Source organism: Larimichthys crocea, chromosome XII, assembly GCF_000972845.2.
Source record: "Larimichthys crocea isolate SSNF chromosome XII, L_crocea_2.0, whole genome shotgun sequence".
Lineage (NCBI taxonomy): Eukaryota > Metazoa > Chordata > Actinopteri > Sciaenidae > Larimichthys > Larimichthys crocea.
Genome location: NC_040022.1, coordinates 21,632,526 through 21,649,849, shown reverse-complemented (window position 1 = coordinate 21,649,849; position 17,324 = coordinate 21,632,526). Strand labels below are relative to the sequence as shown.

General features: G+C 42.0%; 2 protein-coding genes across 3 annotated transcripts; both read right to left on the bottom strand.

Moving 5' to 3' along the window:
• Nucleotides 1-5,382, bottom strand: adap2 (ArfGAP with dual PH domains 2). The gene is made up of 11 exons (XM_010750282.3): nucleotides 5,063-5,382; nucleotides 4,464-4,588; nucleotides 4,259-4,350; nucleotides 3,892-3,980; nucleotides 3,546-3,658; nucleotides 2,837-2,986; nucleotides 2,632-2,715; nucleotides 2,417-2,479; nucleotides 2,033-2,110; nucleotides 1,702-1,930; nucleotides 1-1,124 (listed from the first exon to the last, which is right to left on the bottom strand). Exons 1-11 carry the CDS (start codon nucleotides 5,148-5,150, stop codon nucleotides 1,096-1,098), a joined length of 1,140 nt encoding a protein of 379 aa, XP_010748584.1. The 5' UTR covers nucleotides 5,151-5,382; the 3' UTR covers nucleotides 1-1,095.
• A 226-nt stretch (nucleotides 5,383-5,608) lies between these two features.
• On the bottom strand, nucleotides 5,609-16,182 carry atad5a (ATPase family AAA domain containing 5a). 2 transcript variants are annotated; one of them, XM_019265033.2, is made up of 22 exons: nucleotides 15,808-16,182; nucleotides 15,410-15,473; nucleotides 13,563-15,319; nucleotides 13,364-13,448; nucleotides 13,103-13,261; nucleotides 12,237-12,369; nucleotides 11,887-12,147; nucleotides 11,627-11,775; nucleotides 11,304-11,454; nucleotides 10,868-11,194; nucleotides 10,335-10,431; nucleotides 10,158-10,240; nucleotides 9,938-10,074; nucleotides 9,678-9,855; nucleotides 9,415-9,582; nucleotides 9,050-9,292; nucleotides 8,899-8,963; nucleotides 8,591-8,780; nucleotides 7,946-8,070; nucleotides 6,965-7,830; nucleotides 6,680-6,838; nucleotides 5,609-6,428 (listed from the first exon to the last, which is right to left on the bottom strand). In XM_019265033.2, the coding sequence occupies exons 2-22, from the start codon at nucleotides 15,458-15,460 to the stop codon at nucleotides 6,350-6,352; spliced, it is 5,463 nt and encodes a 1,820-aa protein (XP_019120578.2). In that variant the 5' UTR covers nucleotides 15,461-15,473; nucleotides 15,808-16,182; the 3' UTR covers nucleotides 5,609-6,349. The 2 variants fall into 2 exon arrangements, with proteins under 2 accessions (XP_019120578.2, XP_027141203.1); XM_027285402.1 differs by having other exon boundaries at nucleotides 9,050-9,289.
• Between the last annotated feature and the right edge of the window lie 1,142 nt (nucleotides 16,183-17,324).

The following is a 17,324-nucleotide window of genomic DNA, read 5'->3' as shown; positions in this document are numbered from 1 at the left end:
GAAGCAGAGGGTGAAACGTGGAAGAGTCTTCATCTGGTTAGTCATCTGCAACTTCACTGCTAAGTGCCACTAAGCCCTACACACTGGACCTTTAACTTTTCACGTTCTTATGTGTTCTGATTTAATTTTATGGATAACACATTGTTTGTTTTGTGTTCCATGTTTATAGTTTGATTTATTTCAATTTGATAAACTCTGTCTTTCTGCTTTTCTGGTCACATATTAAACTGAATCTGACTTTTTTTTGTTTTTCTTTTTTTTATATATAAATGTGTTTGTTTGTTTTGTTCTTTTTCTCAACATTTTGACACATTAGTTGCTTATGACATAATCTAATCTAATCTAATTAATCATGTTTCAGATATATATTTTTTTCATTCAAATGGAAAAAAAGATAAATATATCAAAGAAAACATTAACATTAACATGTCCTTGACAGAGCTGATTTACTACATACAAACATTCATTTATTGATCAAAAATTGAAAACAAAATACTGGTATTGAGAAGTTAAAATATATCCCCCAAAGTCACTGTGCTGCTAGAATGTATCTTAATAATAATAATAAACATATATCCATCGTGTTTGCACCAAAGTTAAAGGTAATATTACAGTCATCTTGATTTATCAGGTTGTATTTGCAGTAGAAGTTCAGTGTTCTTCATCTTAAAATGACAGATACAAATGCATGCACAACTGTAAAAAGCTGGAATAAATTACACTTTTCTACATGTCTTTTATCTGCTCACTACCAAATGTAAAATGATATAATTTGATAGTAATTTTTAAATATTACAAAAATGACAATGTAACAGTGCTGATAGTGACAGGGATGTCCGTTCTTAAGAGTGATTTTATATAATGGTACAATGCTTTCTGAAGTCTGAGACTGAGCATCAGACACAGTGTCAGTTAAAAGGAGTAGATGGACGTTTTTAATCCACACTGTGTCAGAGAGCATAGTCAGAGTCATGGTTCAAGATGCTTAACCACACCAGTCACTGTTCATCTGTTGTGCTGCTGTAGTTGCATCACTTGTGTTTTCAAAAGCTGCAGTCTCCTGCCCATCATCCCGTTGACACACCTCTCTGTAGTTCATCTTTTAAACTTGATCTTGGCTTCAACTAGAATGAGAAACGAGAGTGTTAGAGTGGGGTCATACAGATACAATATGCAAAGTATGGCGACTTCCTGTGGTGCTGTGTGTAGGTTTATACAAGCATAAAGTCGTACATGGGTGCAGGTTCAATACTAACTAACTAAAACCTGGATCCTGGCTTACTCAGTAACATTGCTTTTTTTTAATAGGTGTGCTAGTCGCATCTGTCAGCTGGTCAGTCTATTACTTTAGTCCAGAAATACCTCAACAGTTATGGGATAGATTGCTATAAGTCTTGTACAGACACACATGGTCCAAAAAGAATTAATTCTGCAGACTTTAGTGTTATAATTTGAATTTGTCCAATATTTTAGCTTATAGACTGCAAGACTGCAGACTCTTATTGTGTTAAAGCAATCTCCAGAAAGATGTAACTATTATAAAATGAAACCTAACATGAGATTCTTTGATCCTTGAGGGTGTAGTTTCTTTCTCCTCAGAGTGATGTGTAAGGTTTTCTTAAAGAATGTTTGAGTAGGATATGCACTTACATATTTACACTGTACATTGGTATGTTTGCAGTATTTCCTAGCCTTGCTTACCAGTATAATCCTGTGGTGACATGGGCCTGTGCATGACTTGTCTGAGGGCGTTGAGCCACTCTTTCTGCTCCCTCTCCTGCTCACACATGAAGACAAACTGTCGCTCGGGGGTCTCTACCATAACGCCGCACTTCCATTTGTTTCCCCGAGCATGCTTTGGGACGCACTCCTTCACAGAGTAACCTTTGTTCTCCGTTCCGATGAAAATGACCCCTAACTCCTCTGCATCCTACATTTGCAATAATGAGAACACAATGGTGGTTAAAGCACTTGACATATCAGCAGTAAACTACTGCAGTGAGTTGAAATGAGAAGAGGTTTTTATCCTCACCAACTGGCCTTTGAAGTAGAGCAACTTCCTGTTTTGTGAGTCCAAAATAAACCACCTCTTTTTGAATGACTCCTTTTGCTGTCAAAAAACACAACAAAAATATGCAGTATACATTTGAATATGCATTTCCCCAAATCCCTCTATCATACTAATCTATTCTTACAAGAAATCTCATTCAAGTGTTGTGAATTTGCATGTGTGCGTCTGTAAGAGGAACAGAAACAAATTATCAACTGTACAAACTAAAACCGTACTGATGAGTACGGAGTCTCGATGCATGTGGAAGTCAAAGTAGCAGAAGTGCTGACAGAACAACTAAATAAATAAATGGACAAATGAATCTGATTGAAGATCATGTATCTGTTGTCATGTCTAACAACTTACCAACGGGCCCGTCTTTTCCATGTAACCCTCTTTGAGGTAGTTTCTTGTTATCAATGGTGTCAGCTGACAAAGAAACAAAGGTACGAGTGGAAAATGAAATCAAACAAGCTTTTCTTCTCATTGCTGTTGACTCTGCTGAAAGTGAAAGTTAACTAAATTCTCTCTGTGTTGAAGCCTTCTGTCAGTTTTTGGTTCGGATAAGGTTTGATACATACTTCCTCATCGGTTCCAGTTGGGTACGCAGTCCTCAGGTATGCATAGCGAGCAGCACGAATGGCGTTGTACCACGTGACTATTTCCTAGAGAAGAAGAAAAAGACCCTGAGCATCTCCACAGCCCTAAGCTAATGTATGACAGTCAGTGTGATGCTTGTTGGTCAGCCTAATGTTATTTATACTTCAGTTAATCAAGCTGCCCCACCTCAGGACTCTCATGGTAAACATAGAGGTTTCTGGTGTGATCGTCATCTTGGTAGGTGATCTGCAGCCCGTGAGGATGACCAATCTTTTCTGGTTGAAAGGTGACGTTTAAGTCCTTGATGGAGATTACAGCTTTAGGACCTTTGGATTCCTAGACCACAAATACATAGATGTGCATTTCAGAATTGGTACAACAGATAAAACAACTGGATTTAATTAACATGCTGCTGTTTATGCAATCATTTTTAGCCAGCAGCTGAAATAACTAAAAAACTATTGGATGGATTGCCACAAAATTTGGTACAAACATCAACGGTCCCCCAGAAGATGAACCCCGATTACTTTGGTGACCCTGTGACTTTATCTAGCGCCAGCAGCAGGCTGACATTTAAACTGGTCCAATACTTTGGTGTATGACCAAATACTCGCTGAACTGCTGTTGTTATTCCCATTAGCCTCAACTGTACTTTGTGTTTGGTGCTTGATTAGCAAATATTAGAATGTTACATGGTGAACATGGTAAACATTTTACCTGCTACCTGCTCAGCGTACCAAAACTACTGTACCTGTACTGTAGAGCAGTGATTAACCCACAAATCAAATAAAATCAAATCAATACACATGCATTTGTATCTCAAACACATAAAAACATATATATATTAATATGAGCTCAAGAAATCGTTGTTCTTTTATGTTGAAGGGGAACTCACATTTTCCTTGTTGTAATAAGTCATGGTGAATTCTCTCTCTGAAAGTACAAACTTCCTCTTCAGAAAATGCGTGTTCTCTTTCCCTTTCTTCCACAGCATCCCTTCATAGAAACCTGCATTCAATTTGAAAAATCTGAGTCACAGGTCTTTCAAAATACACATATTTCACTTAAAACAAATATGTTGTTGTTACATGGCAAAACTGGCCAGTTTTCACTTCCTGGTGCTTTTAGTAAGAAAAATAACAGGTTATTCTTGCACAGTTCTGCATGTGAATGAGGAAACACATAGTTCATATTAGTTTCCAGCCGCAGACTGACAAAAAGATTGGTTAGGAGTACAATACCTGTGGTGTAAGAGATAGGTGGATACTTGGTTTCTCCTATAAATTCCATCCTTTCATATTTAGCCCGAATCCACTGCTCTCTTAAGACGCTGCAGGTCAAGGACAAACGTAAAAATATTCTTAGACAGGCAAAACACAGTTGGACAACAACTAGTCATCATAAGCTGCCATATCACAACATGAATATGATTCATTAAACATTTATCTAACAGCAGAAATTAAATAATATTTCACTTCTACAGTCAGTAGTTGCACTTCTCTCTCCCTTGGAGCACTGACAGCAGTACCAATATTCCACAATGAAGACATAACCCTGTCACAGAGTTAAATTTAAGTTTTCTCAAGAATGTCCTGAAAAAATACTTACCCACAGTCATTTTCCTGGGGTCGATAGTAGTATGGTGGAACGGCTTTCTCGTACAAAGCTTTGGCGCTGGCGTTGCCATTGGATTTCATGAACTACCCAGGTCCCAAAAAGAGACAAATAAAGATGAAATATGGACAATTTATCCTCTCACCTGAAGAACTAATATGCCATCACAGTAATAATAACACGATAAAGCAGTCTATACCTCCACCAGCTCATCCTCCCAGAAGTCCAGCTGTATGGATTTGACTCGACTGGACAGGCTGCGGTGGATGCCGGAGCAGTTCAGACACACAAACACACCCAGCTTGTAGGATGCCCAGTCTGGATCTGAGGTGGGATTGAAAGGGATAAATCTATGTGTACACATGCTGGAATATTACAATGCCCCAGGTTTTGTGTGTATATGAATATACATAGTAAGTAATACAAGTATCACATTAAACTGCATTTTGACACAGGGATCTTCTTTGACACCTCCCAAGTGAGGCAACAAAACAAACTTTTAGGCTTTAATCTTGTTACTAGGTAACTAGTTAATCAAACAGTGAACATGGAGGTGTTGTGGGCCCCTGTTGCTCTATTTAACTAGTTGCTAATAATACTTAAGGGTGATGATTACATAACAATCTGAGATGGATTACTGTAATCTATTACTACAAAAAATCTAGGTGTAAGTCTAGGATGTAAATGTGATTTTATCCATTTATAATGATGATGAGAGTTTCTGTTAAAAAATACATTTTAAATAAAAATTCCTAAATGTGACACATGTGAGTGTATCAGTGTGTGACTGCGTCTTACCGGGCGCGCCGCAGTCCGCGCACCGGCTGTTCGCCTCCTGCTTCACCAGCTCCAGTAAGATCTTCTTGTTTCGCTCATGGTTTGCCATTTCGGTCCAAAGTTGAAGTCTCTTCTCACACGATGATGAATCCCGCGGTAGAAACTAAACATGGTGGGAACATAGTTTCACACGTGGCGAAATGTAGCTGACAAAGTGTCCATAATGAAAACTGGAACTTGCGACAGTTTTGGATGTCACAACAGACACCACACACCCAAAAAAAACACACACAGGCAGGCGGGGACCTCCCTCCCTCCTCTGGAGCGCGTCCAACTCTACTGTAGGAAACAATGAGCGGTGCTTTTCACTGTGCTGGGTGTTGTTTCCTTTTTTAACACCCTCTGCTCTTCTTCCGAGTATAAACGCTGACATGGCATTCATTTATTCACACTATTCACGCCTTTGATGACAAACTTACCATTCATCCCTGCGCGCAACTGAACATCAGGTCACACCAGGATGGAGACTGGCTTTGCATATATATATAAAAATTGTGAGACTATTTATTTATTTGGTTGTGATAAACCTTTATTTGGTCACAACAAAACCCACTGTGAATAATGTGTACATATTTAAAGGCAAAAAAAAAAAGAAAAAACACCAAACAAATCAAATAAAAAAAGTGATTGTGAAGCTGACTTTTATGACACTCAACAGAAACACAATCCAGATGTGTGCATCAACAGTACTTCGAGTGGATAATGACAATTTACAAATAAAGAAAATTCTATTTTACACGTTAATCTCTCACAAATCATTAATGACACACGCTTGCTCCTCAAAAGCAATTCCTACTTGATAAAAAAACACTTTGCAAGATGCAAAGCAAAATCGATAAATGAGGCTTCCAAGTATAAAACACTACTGTACAAAAAACACACAGTTCTTATTACAAGAAAAAAAAATTAAAAATCATATAAAGTAGTGATCTTTAGTGCAGTCTTTGAGAGCACCGGAAGATGTGCTGAATCAGAGCACGTCTGAGGTTATTTAGCAGTGCGTCCTTCAGGTGAGAATACCTTTGTCTGTATTCAGTCATTTCTATCTTCACCAGAAAGTCCTTTTTGTGCTCACATACACACACCCAACCACACTACCTCTATCATTCAGAGGTTAGGACCATAAAGAAACAAAAAAAAAGGGAACACTGGTTTATGTTGTCGCATGCCACAACACAACCTGTGAATATGTTCCTTCTGCTAAAACTAGTTTTTGTTTAAGGCCTCTGTGTGATGATGTGGACACGTTTAGGGGAAGTCTTCGGCGAGGTGCTGTAGCGTGCTCTTCTGAAGACCCAGATGGATCGCGTCTAGATAGTGTAGGAACCTGCAGGAGAGAGAAAGAAAACAGCTCAGACAGTTTTCTGTGGACACATTTCAGCAGGTTATACAGGCTGCATGCACGCATGCATGCAAAGTGTCACATTTATTTATAGCCTCACACGCTTTGTCAAAAAAAAACAACAACACATTCGGGCCTTCTGTTGAGAGACACTTTAACCACATCCTGCCCACGTCTTTCGACCATAACCCGGCAAAAGTAATGGCAAACTAACTATCGTTTCCTGCGCCTCTCACCGTCGTTTTACTTTGCCCTGCTCCTTCAGCTGCTCCGATCTGCAGATGGTGCGCAGGGCTGGCAAGTAGTCCAGAGCAGCTGCTGGCCGGTTGCTCACGCTGCCAAACACTCCTCTGAACGTCAGATTCTCCATCACTTCTCTTCTCCGCTGGACCAGCCTGGAATATATCAAGACATGTGAGCTTTCTCTGATGCGGTTTAACTCACTTATAATTCATGATAACACTTAATTCTGTGACCAACATGCTAACTTGGTCATGGTGCAGGACGTTTAAAAGACTCACTGTGGTTGGCAGGGGCCATCCTGTGTGAAGCTGTAGCCTTCGTGATGAGCAGCCACAGGCAGGCTGAGTTCTCCTGCAGCCTCCTTTCCCAGCTCCCCTTCTAGTTGTCGGGCTTTCTCCCAGGCATCTGTTACTGAAAGCCGACACTTATGGAAGCTCAGAGCCTCCACGGCAGCTGGGATCTCCAAGAAATGCTCTTTTCTCGCCCAGCTCCCCGTGTCAGTCTCAACTCTTGACTCATCGGTCATCCCATCTTTCACTACAGCGCTGACTGGTGACGTTTTTCTGTGATTGTCATCTCCATCCAGCAAGGAAGAGTCCATGTAGGACATGTTGTCTAAAAAGTCAGCTATTGATTCTAGACACTGGGAGACCGGGACACTTTTAAGCCGCTCCTCAGGAGTCAGCGGTTTCCTCTTCGCGGTCTCTAAAACTACGTTCTCTTTGACATCCTCCTTCACGTGAAGAGCGCTTTGCGGCTTGCAGAGAGACAGAAAACTTTCCTCTGAATCAGAGTCTGAGTCCAGTCCACCCCGATCAGGTAAACGGTGTTGCCTCTTGGTGTTCCTCATTCTGTTAGACATTTTAATTGGACTGCCATCGTCTGAGCAGTCTGCTGACTCTGCTGTGTCTAACAACCTGGCATGGGCTGGCAGCGAGTCAGGCAGGCGAGTGGACGGCAGATTAACAGAAGGACGGTCTTGGGATATGGAAACAGATTCCTTGGGTTTGTAGGTGGAGGTAGTTAGCTGTGTGAGTGGCAGTGGCAACAGTGTCTCCATGTTGGAGTAAAGCAGGTCCACTCCTCGTCGTTTACTGTCTGTCAGCAGCTCCCAGCATGACGCCTCCTCCGCTGGACTCCAGCCCTGTTGACAACACATATCCAAGTGAATCTCTTAAATACAATAAGAACCAAGAAGAAAACAACAACACCACACACACACACAGTGAGTGTATGTTGTAAATGAATGAAAGGTTTACCCTGAGCAGCTCCCAGATGTCTCTCTCAGGTTCAATATTGAGCAGGCCCAGTGTCGTCTCAGTGCAGCCGGTGTGACAGGGAGGGAGACACACAGCTACCTCCTCAGCTTCTGGCTTTAGTTCAACTTTTTCCAAGAAAGAGGAGGGGAAATACTTCAGGATTAAAGTTACAAGATAAGAGGACAGTTACAAAGGGTGTAAAATTACAGATATAAATCATGCAAGTTGGTTTAAATCCAGTTTGAAAAGATGCAAGGTCACCCAAGGTTTGCAAATCTAGACTGATCTAAGGGCGTGTGTGTGTACAGACCTAGCAGCTCAGAGATATAAACCATTTAAAGCTTCTTTTTTTTTTTTAAACTATATTGTGGAAGCGACAGACAATGAAAGGACACTAAAATTGGGGTGTTGTGTTCTCTTCTTGTGGTTTCAGCTAAAAATAGAGTTTCAATTTGGACTAAATCTGTTTTTAGGATTATCATTATTATTATATGCAGAATATCACAGTAGTATTCCAGACAAAATAACTTTGTCAAGGTCAACAGCAGACTGAACAACTGTTTGAGTTTAAAAATGTTTCTTAACTGATTAAAAGAAAAACAACAACATTACTATTCCAACTTTTCCTTCAACTCAGCTCCCTACCGTTGCTGCCAGTATGTGTCAATGGCCTGCTTATATTGCGGCCTCCTCCGCTCCGAGTCCAGAACTGCAGCTGCAGTAAACTCTGCCTGATGTCACAGCCGTTGAGTCTGAGCAGAGAGCGGACGTCGCCTAGGTCGGTCCTCATGTCCTCTGCCAGACATAACAGCCGCAGGAAGCTGCCCACATTCAACTGTAGCAAGGAGAGAAGGACAACGTCTGATAAGTGAACTCTGACACAAGATCAAACCACATCCCATTCAGTCAATCAGATCTAACGGTGAAACACTGTTCAGAAAGCGTCCACTCACCACTGAGGGCCTCGTGAAATGGATCTCTTCAAAGTTGCCATCAAACATGTTGCTGAACGCAGGATCTACAAAACGGAGAAGAATCCATTTAAACTCAAAAGACAAGTCAAACTGTGAGACGTTCATCGCCTTTAATCTTTCTCCTGCTCACCGCTGGTTGTGAGAATGACGGGTCTCTTGGTAGTGGTCATAAATGTCTTGATGGCAGAAAGAAACCCAGAGTCGTCGTCAAAGATAACATCCACTTCTTCAAACAGGATAAGCGAGGTGGCCGTCTTCTTGCTCTGCTCTTCGTTGTTTTTCTCTTTAGGGGTGGTAGCGGTTGGTGATTTGATGACACGATCTTTCTGCTTAACGGTACACTCCTTTGCTTTTACAACTTTCTTGGAAGCTGCTGTATGAAGAGGGAGAAAGACAAAAACAAAAAAACACTATTAACACCCTGATAAAAACAACTTTTAATGAGAGTTGCACCATCATATTGGTAAACAGCTATCACATGAAATGTGGATTTACCTGTTTGTTCATTCTTCATGATGTTAGGTGCCTCCTTGCTGGTGGGTCGACCCATTTTGAAGAAGTTGGCCAACGATGTGGGAGCCAGGCCTCCTCTTTTAGCACCTCTTGGGGACTGGGGAGGTTTCCTGGGAGAGGAAACCACCCTACGAGGAGAGTTGACCTTTCCTGGAAGACGAAGAAAACAATAAATTTACATCTGTTTGTGCTCAACTTATAATATTTACTATGCAGAAATCAAATCTGTGCGATAATGTACATACTGGGAGAGGATCCAGGCCTGAGAGTGCCAGCGCTGCTGCTTGTGCCGTAACTGTTGAAGTAGGTGGGTTTGTGAGCATTGACCCCCTGACTGTCCACCTGGTGTGACTGAGTGGCTTCCTTCAGCTGGGACAGAATCAGACGACCACTCCGCTGAGACGAAGCATTCACCTCAAACACCTTAGAAGAGGCACAGGACGACGTCAGGAAGTGAAGACACTAAATCAGGTGTCACCGTTTATATACCTTGAAGTGTTTGTACCTTGAAGCCGAGCTCCTGAGCACATGCATAGACTGCAGCGGTCTTTCCAACGCCGGTGGGTCCTGTGATGAGCACTGTATTACACAGCATGTCCTCTCCGTCATGGGACTCCTCTTCTCCACAGTCCCAGTCTGAGTCTGGACACAAAGAAAGTGGTTCAGTACAAACACACACCGAGCCAACAGTGGCAGACTTCAGGAGTTTTTTTCTAATCTCTCACCGTTGCTGGATTCTTCTTGTTTCTTGTCTTTCTGCTTTTTTCTCTCTTCTCGATCTGCACGGAGTTTCCATTCCTTCAGCCAGCTGTACGAAAAATGTGCAAATTAGTTATAATGGGGTTGTTACCATTTAAGAGAGTTTGTGCTGTTGTTATGAAGGTGCGGTGTTAGCTCCTCACCTGTGCAGCCTCCTCACGGCCGAAGTGTTGCCTATGATGTCACTGGTGTGCTGGGGTTGATATTTGTCTGTCCATAACACGTCCTCCTTCACCACATCTGTAGAACAAAACAAAGACTTTAAATATTTGGACAAAATGTGTGGGAGTCAATGAAGTTTACAGACAATAAGGACACGAATGACTCATGCTCGCATACCAATGGGTATTGTATGCTAATAATAGTGATTGTTCTTCTGGTTAGTTGTCGTGCCGGTTTGTTAGGAGTGTTTTTAAGATGATTACAGATAATTAGACAGTACTGTGTCGCAGGCAATCACAGTAATTCTATTTTTAGTACTTTACTCCAAGCACTACGCCTATCAGCTGAGGCATTTGATAATAACATGTTTGCAACAAAATTATCGAGGACAAGTTTGGAAATCACCTGATGTCATTATTATGTCCCAATTGGATGAAGTATTGCTTGTTGATGCCAAAGTTCATAGGGATAGTCACAAAATAAATCAGGTTATTTAGATCACACAGTTTGTTACCTTTTTTTTCAGTGTCATCTCCCAAGAGCAAGTCATCAATCACAACCACAGAGTCATCCTCAGGCGGGATGGGAGCAGCTTTCACTGAAGGCTTGGTCTTCTCGTTCGCTTCCTCCTCCTGCCTGGATCTCTGAGATCGTCTTGTCCGGCCTCCTCTTCTTGTCGACTCAGGTTCAGCTGTGGAAGTTTTCTCTTCCGAGGAGTTGGCTCTTTGCTTCTTAGCCACCTTCACCGTCATTTCCCCTTCGTCGTCCGTTCTCTTCCTCTTCCCTCCAACTGGTCCAGCCGACAGTGGGACGCTTGTTACTCTGGTTACAGCCTCTGGTTCTAGTAAGTAACACGCAATGAATGTTGAGAAATAATTTTGATTTCATACTCTAATTCTGTCTCTATATCAACCTTCTTTGCAATACATACATAAGACTGTCAGACTGACCTGAGGCCGTGCACTGCTGCTGGTGATCGGTGCGTCTCTTAAGGAAGCGAGTGATGAATGTCTGAACAGGGAACGGAGGGTTGGAGGCACCAACCTCCTCCATTAGAAGCTGACGAAAACTTTCAGAGATCTCAGGCCTCCAGCTCGAACCCTTCAGAAGGAAAAAAATGCTACAATTACATATTCATTCTGATGTTGTAGCTCACTGGGAAACTTACATAGTAGTTGATTTTGCTTAACATGTAAATAAGTCGATGTGCTTCAGGCTGGAGTTGATCCTGAACATCTGAAGACAGCAGGTCATTACAGTCGTTTCAACATACCCGTTCACAAACGGCTCTACGGGCTGGTTCTGTCTTCACGCAAAGGGAGCCACTAACAGACGGAGGTGGGCTGGATGTTTGGCACCAAAGGTCTTTCAGGTGACACAGTAATGCAGACTCAGGCCACAGCAGACTCCAAAGAGGGCAATCTGTCAATACAAAAACAAGTTTTACAAGGCTTTGATGTATCTGTACCTAATGGTGGGCTAATTTTAACTATTGTAACGATTTTATGGGTAGCTTGTGATTTATATTATTACCGTTTGGTGGCTGCTTCGTGTGTGTAACTGCTTGAAAGGAGGAACAGGAGAGGGAATACGCCTCCTTGGTGGCAGCGGTCTTGGCTATCTGTTTCCTGAAGGACTCGGGCAGACCGCTTTTCAAGAACTCTCTGCGTGCCCTGAACTGCTCATCGTCCTGGGAGTTTTCAGAGCCCTCGTGGCTGCTCTCGTCAAAGATGGAAATCACTGCAGAGACCTTCCGAGCAGTTTTCTCTTGGCCCTGCGAGGCCACTTTAGAGCCTGTGAGGACGAAAATACAGCATCATTAGTGGGACTTCAAAAAGAAAAAGGCTGGACAGTAAATGGTGATTTAAAGAGAGAAAGACTACCTGGGACAGCCTTGGTCTCCTTGGCTTTTCCCAGAACATCATTTAAACTCCGTAAAGACTTCTGGGTTTTACTTTTTTCTGGTGCCGTTTGAGGAGTGGAAATCTTGTCGTCCTCGAGGCAGATGATAGAGTCCTGACAAAACAAACCACACAGTGAGAGAAAAAGTGAGTGAATACACAAATTAGGTTTTAATCAGACCTTCATTTTTTGTGTGGACCCATTTTCAAAGTCCCCAAAAGTCCTCAGTGTTCACGTCCAGCTCATTAGGGGTGATTTATCAACACTCAAACAAGAGCCACATGGCTAAAAAGGGCATGAACTGGCTCATGTGCTGAACATTTTACTTCTGTAGGACTTTACAGCAAAAATCATAGCATAAATACTGATGTACAAATGGTTTCACCTTAAATCTGCTAGGCATCCCAAATAAGAGTGAAACATTTATTCTATATCATGGAGCTTAGATTGGACTGGATAGAAGTACACTTGTTTCTCTGAGAGTTTGTTACACAGACAGACCACTGCAGGAATAATTGTCAAACAATTTGATGAGTCTCTCTATAACAAGGATTCAACCTTAATGTGGCACATTCAGTGCATATTTATGCATTTGCATACAACAAAAACAGTTGCAATAAAAGATCTCAGGAGAGAATAATAGTTCTCTTCTGAGGATTTATTCTATTATGAATAATGTTGTTTTATTTTGTTGCTTTAAATGTTTTATGGGTCTATTTCTGGATGAGAAGTCAAAAGAAAATGGACTATAGGACTCCCACCTGAGCTACACCATCAATATTTGAAACAACTCCACCAATTCATACAAAACACTATTAATATCTGTTTTGTTGGCCTTTAACCGTACCTCATCTTCACAGTAGCTCTTCTTAGCGGAGGCTTCAGCTCGTGACGAACGCCTTAAGGTGTCCTTCTCCTCAACAGCAGCTTTTTTACTCTGCTGAATCACTTTGGCTTTCTCCACCAACTTCTTTGCCTGTTTCCTCTTTTTAGAGTCCTCTGATGTCTGAGAAATACAAAGAGAGTATTTCATCGTCATTAGCCCATAATTATGGTGATGTTTACATTTAGGCTTAGTCCAACTTGTAAAATATGAAATCATACTCACTTTGGCAGCTAAAGAATTGTTCTTGCCATTTCCCACGTCAGCCTTGGTCACGGAAACATTTTTATGGACTCTTCTAAATTTAATCCTGATGAAAAAGAAAACATCTCAATTAACACACGTTTGAATCTACACCTCTATAACCTCTGACAACTAGTATACACTAAAGTGTGTATTAGTTATAATTACATGCATGCGTTACCTGATTGGACTTTGATTTGTGTCAGGTGGACACACCATCTCTGCTACAAAGACTCCGTGTTTTGACCTGCGTGTTTTTGGTGTGGACATCTCTGCAGGGCTGTCAGTGGGTGAAGCAGCAGCAGCAGGATCCTTTGACTCGTTGTGTTTCCTGGTTTTTCTGATGGGACTTGTTGGGGTGGCCTCAGATGCTTGCCTGATCACAGCCTCTCTTCTGGACCTCCTTACTGGGACGGAGGGAGTTGAGGTGATGGGAGGCTCCTCTGTTTTATCATCAACCTCAGCAATCGTGGCCACGGTTTCTTCCACAGGAGCAGCAGCTGCAGGTGGGTCAGTGACTACCTCCTTTTCTTCTTTTGCTTTCTTTCTGCCTCTTCTTGCTGGTTTCTTTTTAGCTACTTTGTTTTCCTCAGTAGCAGCAGCAGCAGCAGGGGCTTGCTCAACAGAGGGAGTGACTACAGTGTCCTCTTCCTGAACTTTGTCTGCATCATCCGAAACCTTCTCTTCAGGTTGCTTCTGCTTGCCCTGACTCTTTCCAGGCTTGGTTCTGGACCCATCCAGACTGGGCTGTTTGAAGGCAGCCATGAACTGCTTCCTCTCCGTCTCGCTACACTTAGGAGTGGATTCACTTTCAAGCACATACAGCTCCAGATCTTCCTCTTGAAGAACCACGTTGGATTTTCTCTTTCCAGTAACAGAGATAGAAGGAAGTTGGTTTCCAGCCTCTGTGTGAGGAGATGATACTACCTCTACAGGGTTTGTCAGCTCTCGTCTTCTGTTGAAGATAGAAGCTAACCTTCCCACAGCCTTGGCTTCCTGTTTAGGTGAGACTACATGCACTTCAGCCTGGACTGTGACAGTTCTGGGTGAGATTTGAAAAGGTGCCTCCACAGAACCGACGTTCAACTGATCGGTGTCCATTTCTTCTACCTCTGGTACGATTTCACTTTGATCCTCTTCTACATCATCCTCAGCCCTGTCCTGGCTCTGACTACGCACAAACTCCTCAAAGGAGATAGTGACCGTGCTGCTGTTTAACTGGGAGTTATCGTCCACATTGACCTCCATACTAACGTCACACAAGGAGCTCTCCATTTCTTTCTCCTGCGGTTCTGGATGTTTTGTTTCCGCTTGCTGCTTCTTCCTTGAATTTCGTGCAACGGTTTTGACCTGTTTTGCTTTATCGCTGGAAGGTACAATGGGAGATAATTCGATACTGTTCAGTTCCGGTTTAAGTTTGACATCGTTCCCACATTTGGAGCCAACTTCCCGACGTTCATCTTTCTCACTGCTAATCTCAGTGGCATTCTCCTCTGATTTTCCAGCCTCAGCGCTAAGCTGGAGCAACAGGGCTGCTGTATCGCTGCCGAGAACGCCACAGCTTTTTATCGGTTCTGCTGCCGAGTCTCTGTCCTCGTGTGATTCTTCTACGATCAGGCAGCTGTCGTCCGGCGTGGAGCTAATAACAGTGTCAGCATCCACGAGTCTCCTTGCAGCTTTGCTGGCCTTTCTACTCCGTTTCTGAGGTCGCTGTTTAACCGCCGCCTCTGAGCTGGTGTGTTTTTCTGCAGGCGGAGACGTCTGACAGTTCTCCTTCGACAGCTCTGGTGAAACCTTCCGGGTAAAGTAGTGCATGATGTTGTTGGAGCGAGGAGGAGAAAATGGTTTCTCCACGGGCTTGGGCACAGGAGAGAAATAGTTTGTGATTGTCTTGACAACAACGGGACTGCCACCATCTTTGCGAGACTTCTTACAAGGCTGTAAAAAAACAAAAAAGGAGATGATGATTAGAGGAAAAAACACCAGCTACGTCTGACCTGCCACATCCAAAATCAGTCATAGAAATACCTGGGTGTCAAAGTCCTCAATGACAGACGCCATAGCCACAACACCAGCCATAATTTGAATAGACCTGAAGCGAAAGAAGCGAATGGTTACGCACATGAAAGAGCAGTAATCACTGAGGTATTAACTGGTGGTTGAATGTAAACACATCTTACGCTTCATCACCATCCATGGCAGAATAATTGAATTATAAGAATAAGTCATAATAACACAGTTGCATGCTTATTATTTCACTCAAAACAATCAAGCAGCCTAGAAGATACCACACCAAGACAGAGTCAGTATTAAAATGCTTGTTTACAACACATTCATAGACAGTGTTTACACAGAGGTCAGGTATATGTTACTCCTGACATGGCTGCTTTGTGTGACAGTAAAAACAAAAGGTGACAAACACTCACCTCAGTAACTTGCTTGCAAACTTCAAACCCTCGCAGTCTTCTCGCCTTTTCTTACTCTTGTCTTCCCCGTGTGTGTGAATAAGCAGCAGAGGTAAAGTTCATTGTGTGTGTGTTTGTGTTTGTTTCCACCTTACATACGAGACTTCACTGTAAAACAAACACGCTAGCAGACCTCGCTCGATGCCTCCCGGCTCCTCACAGCTCCCAACAGCGGTCCAAACATTTTCCCCGCATGTAAAAGTTACGCGGATATTTTCCAAACTATCCCGAGCAGGGGTTCAAAATACATGTTTCTTGACGTCTTGTTGCGCTTTCAAAAACGCGCCAGACTCGTCGGGAATGAAGAGCGCCAAATATACGTGACCTTTGGCATGAGCGGGCTCCACCAATCACAGGGGGGAGAGGACGCCTACGTCATCGCCTGACGTCGTTTGCCCCTAACAAAGATGGCGTCTGTTGCCGCATTTACTGCAGAGTTAAAAAGTGACAGAGACCTCTGCAGGCCACGGTGCAGCATGCCGTGCCATCTGTTATACTTAGAGATTATTTATCCCACAACGGGGAAATGCACTTGTTACAGCAGCAGAAAGTGTAATATACACTGCAGAAGTAGAGTCAAATAAAGGGGCAAACAACAACAACAACAACAACAACAAGGCAACGTAAGGCAAGGCAAGGCAAGTTTATTTGTATAGCACAGTTCGTACACAAGGCAATTCATAGTGCTTTACAGAGGCAAGGAAAAACATTTGACTTTAAGACAAGCAATAGCAATAGAAATAAAAAATCAAAAAGAGAAGTAAATTTAATTAAAAACATCAGAATGTCATTTAAAATCATTAAAATAGCAAATTTGAAAACAATTTAAAACAATAAACGAATCACTGGATTATGATTAAAAATTCTTTAAACGTTCTTAAAAAGAGCTCAGCCCGTGAAAATAGAAAACAACAACAACAACAACAACAATAACAGGCAATCCACAGACAAGTGTACAGATTTTCAAAAAAAAAGTACTTGTTATAAAAATTAGGATTGCACTGGGATGCAAATGTTTTAACTCTATTAGGGAGTGTGTGTATTATATATTATGATTATGTATTATATCTAGCACGTGTTTGCTGAAGCTGGCAGGGAAAAGTAATTAAAAATAGGGCAAGAGAGACAGGTTAAGGGAAGTGTCATTTTGGACAAGAAACATAATGCTCATTACTAAGAGGAAAAACAAAAAAAAAAGGAAATTGTTAGTGGGAAGATGTCCGAGACATAATTGTATAAGAACCACCTGACAGAGCTCCTCAAGGAGCCTTTTCTCTGTAACCCTCTTGTGTGTTGCACTGTTAAATGCTCCGTCTTGTACAAGAATAATAAATTCAACTTAAACTTTGATACTTTGAATCCAGTCCTCCACATTCAAGGGTTCTTCTTAAAACAATTGTGTAACAGTACTAAGGTAGAAATTTTCAAACTAGTGGAATGATATAAATAATATTGCACATGTAATACAGATTTTAAAC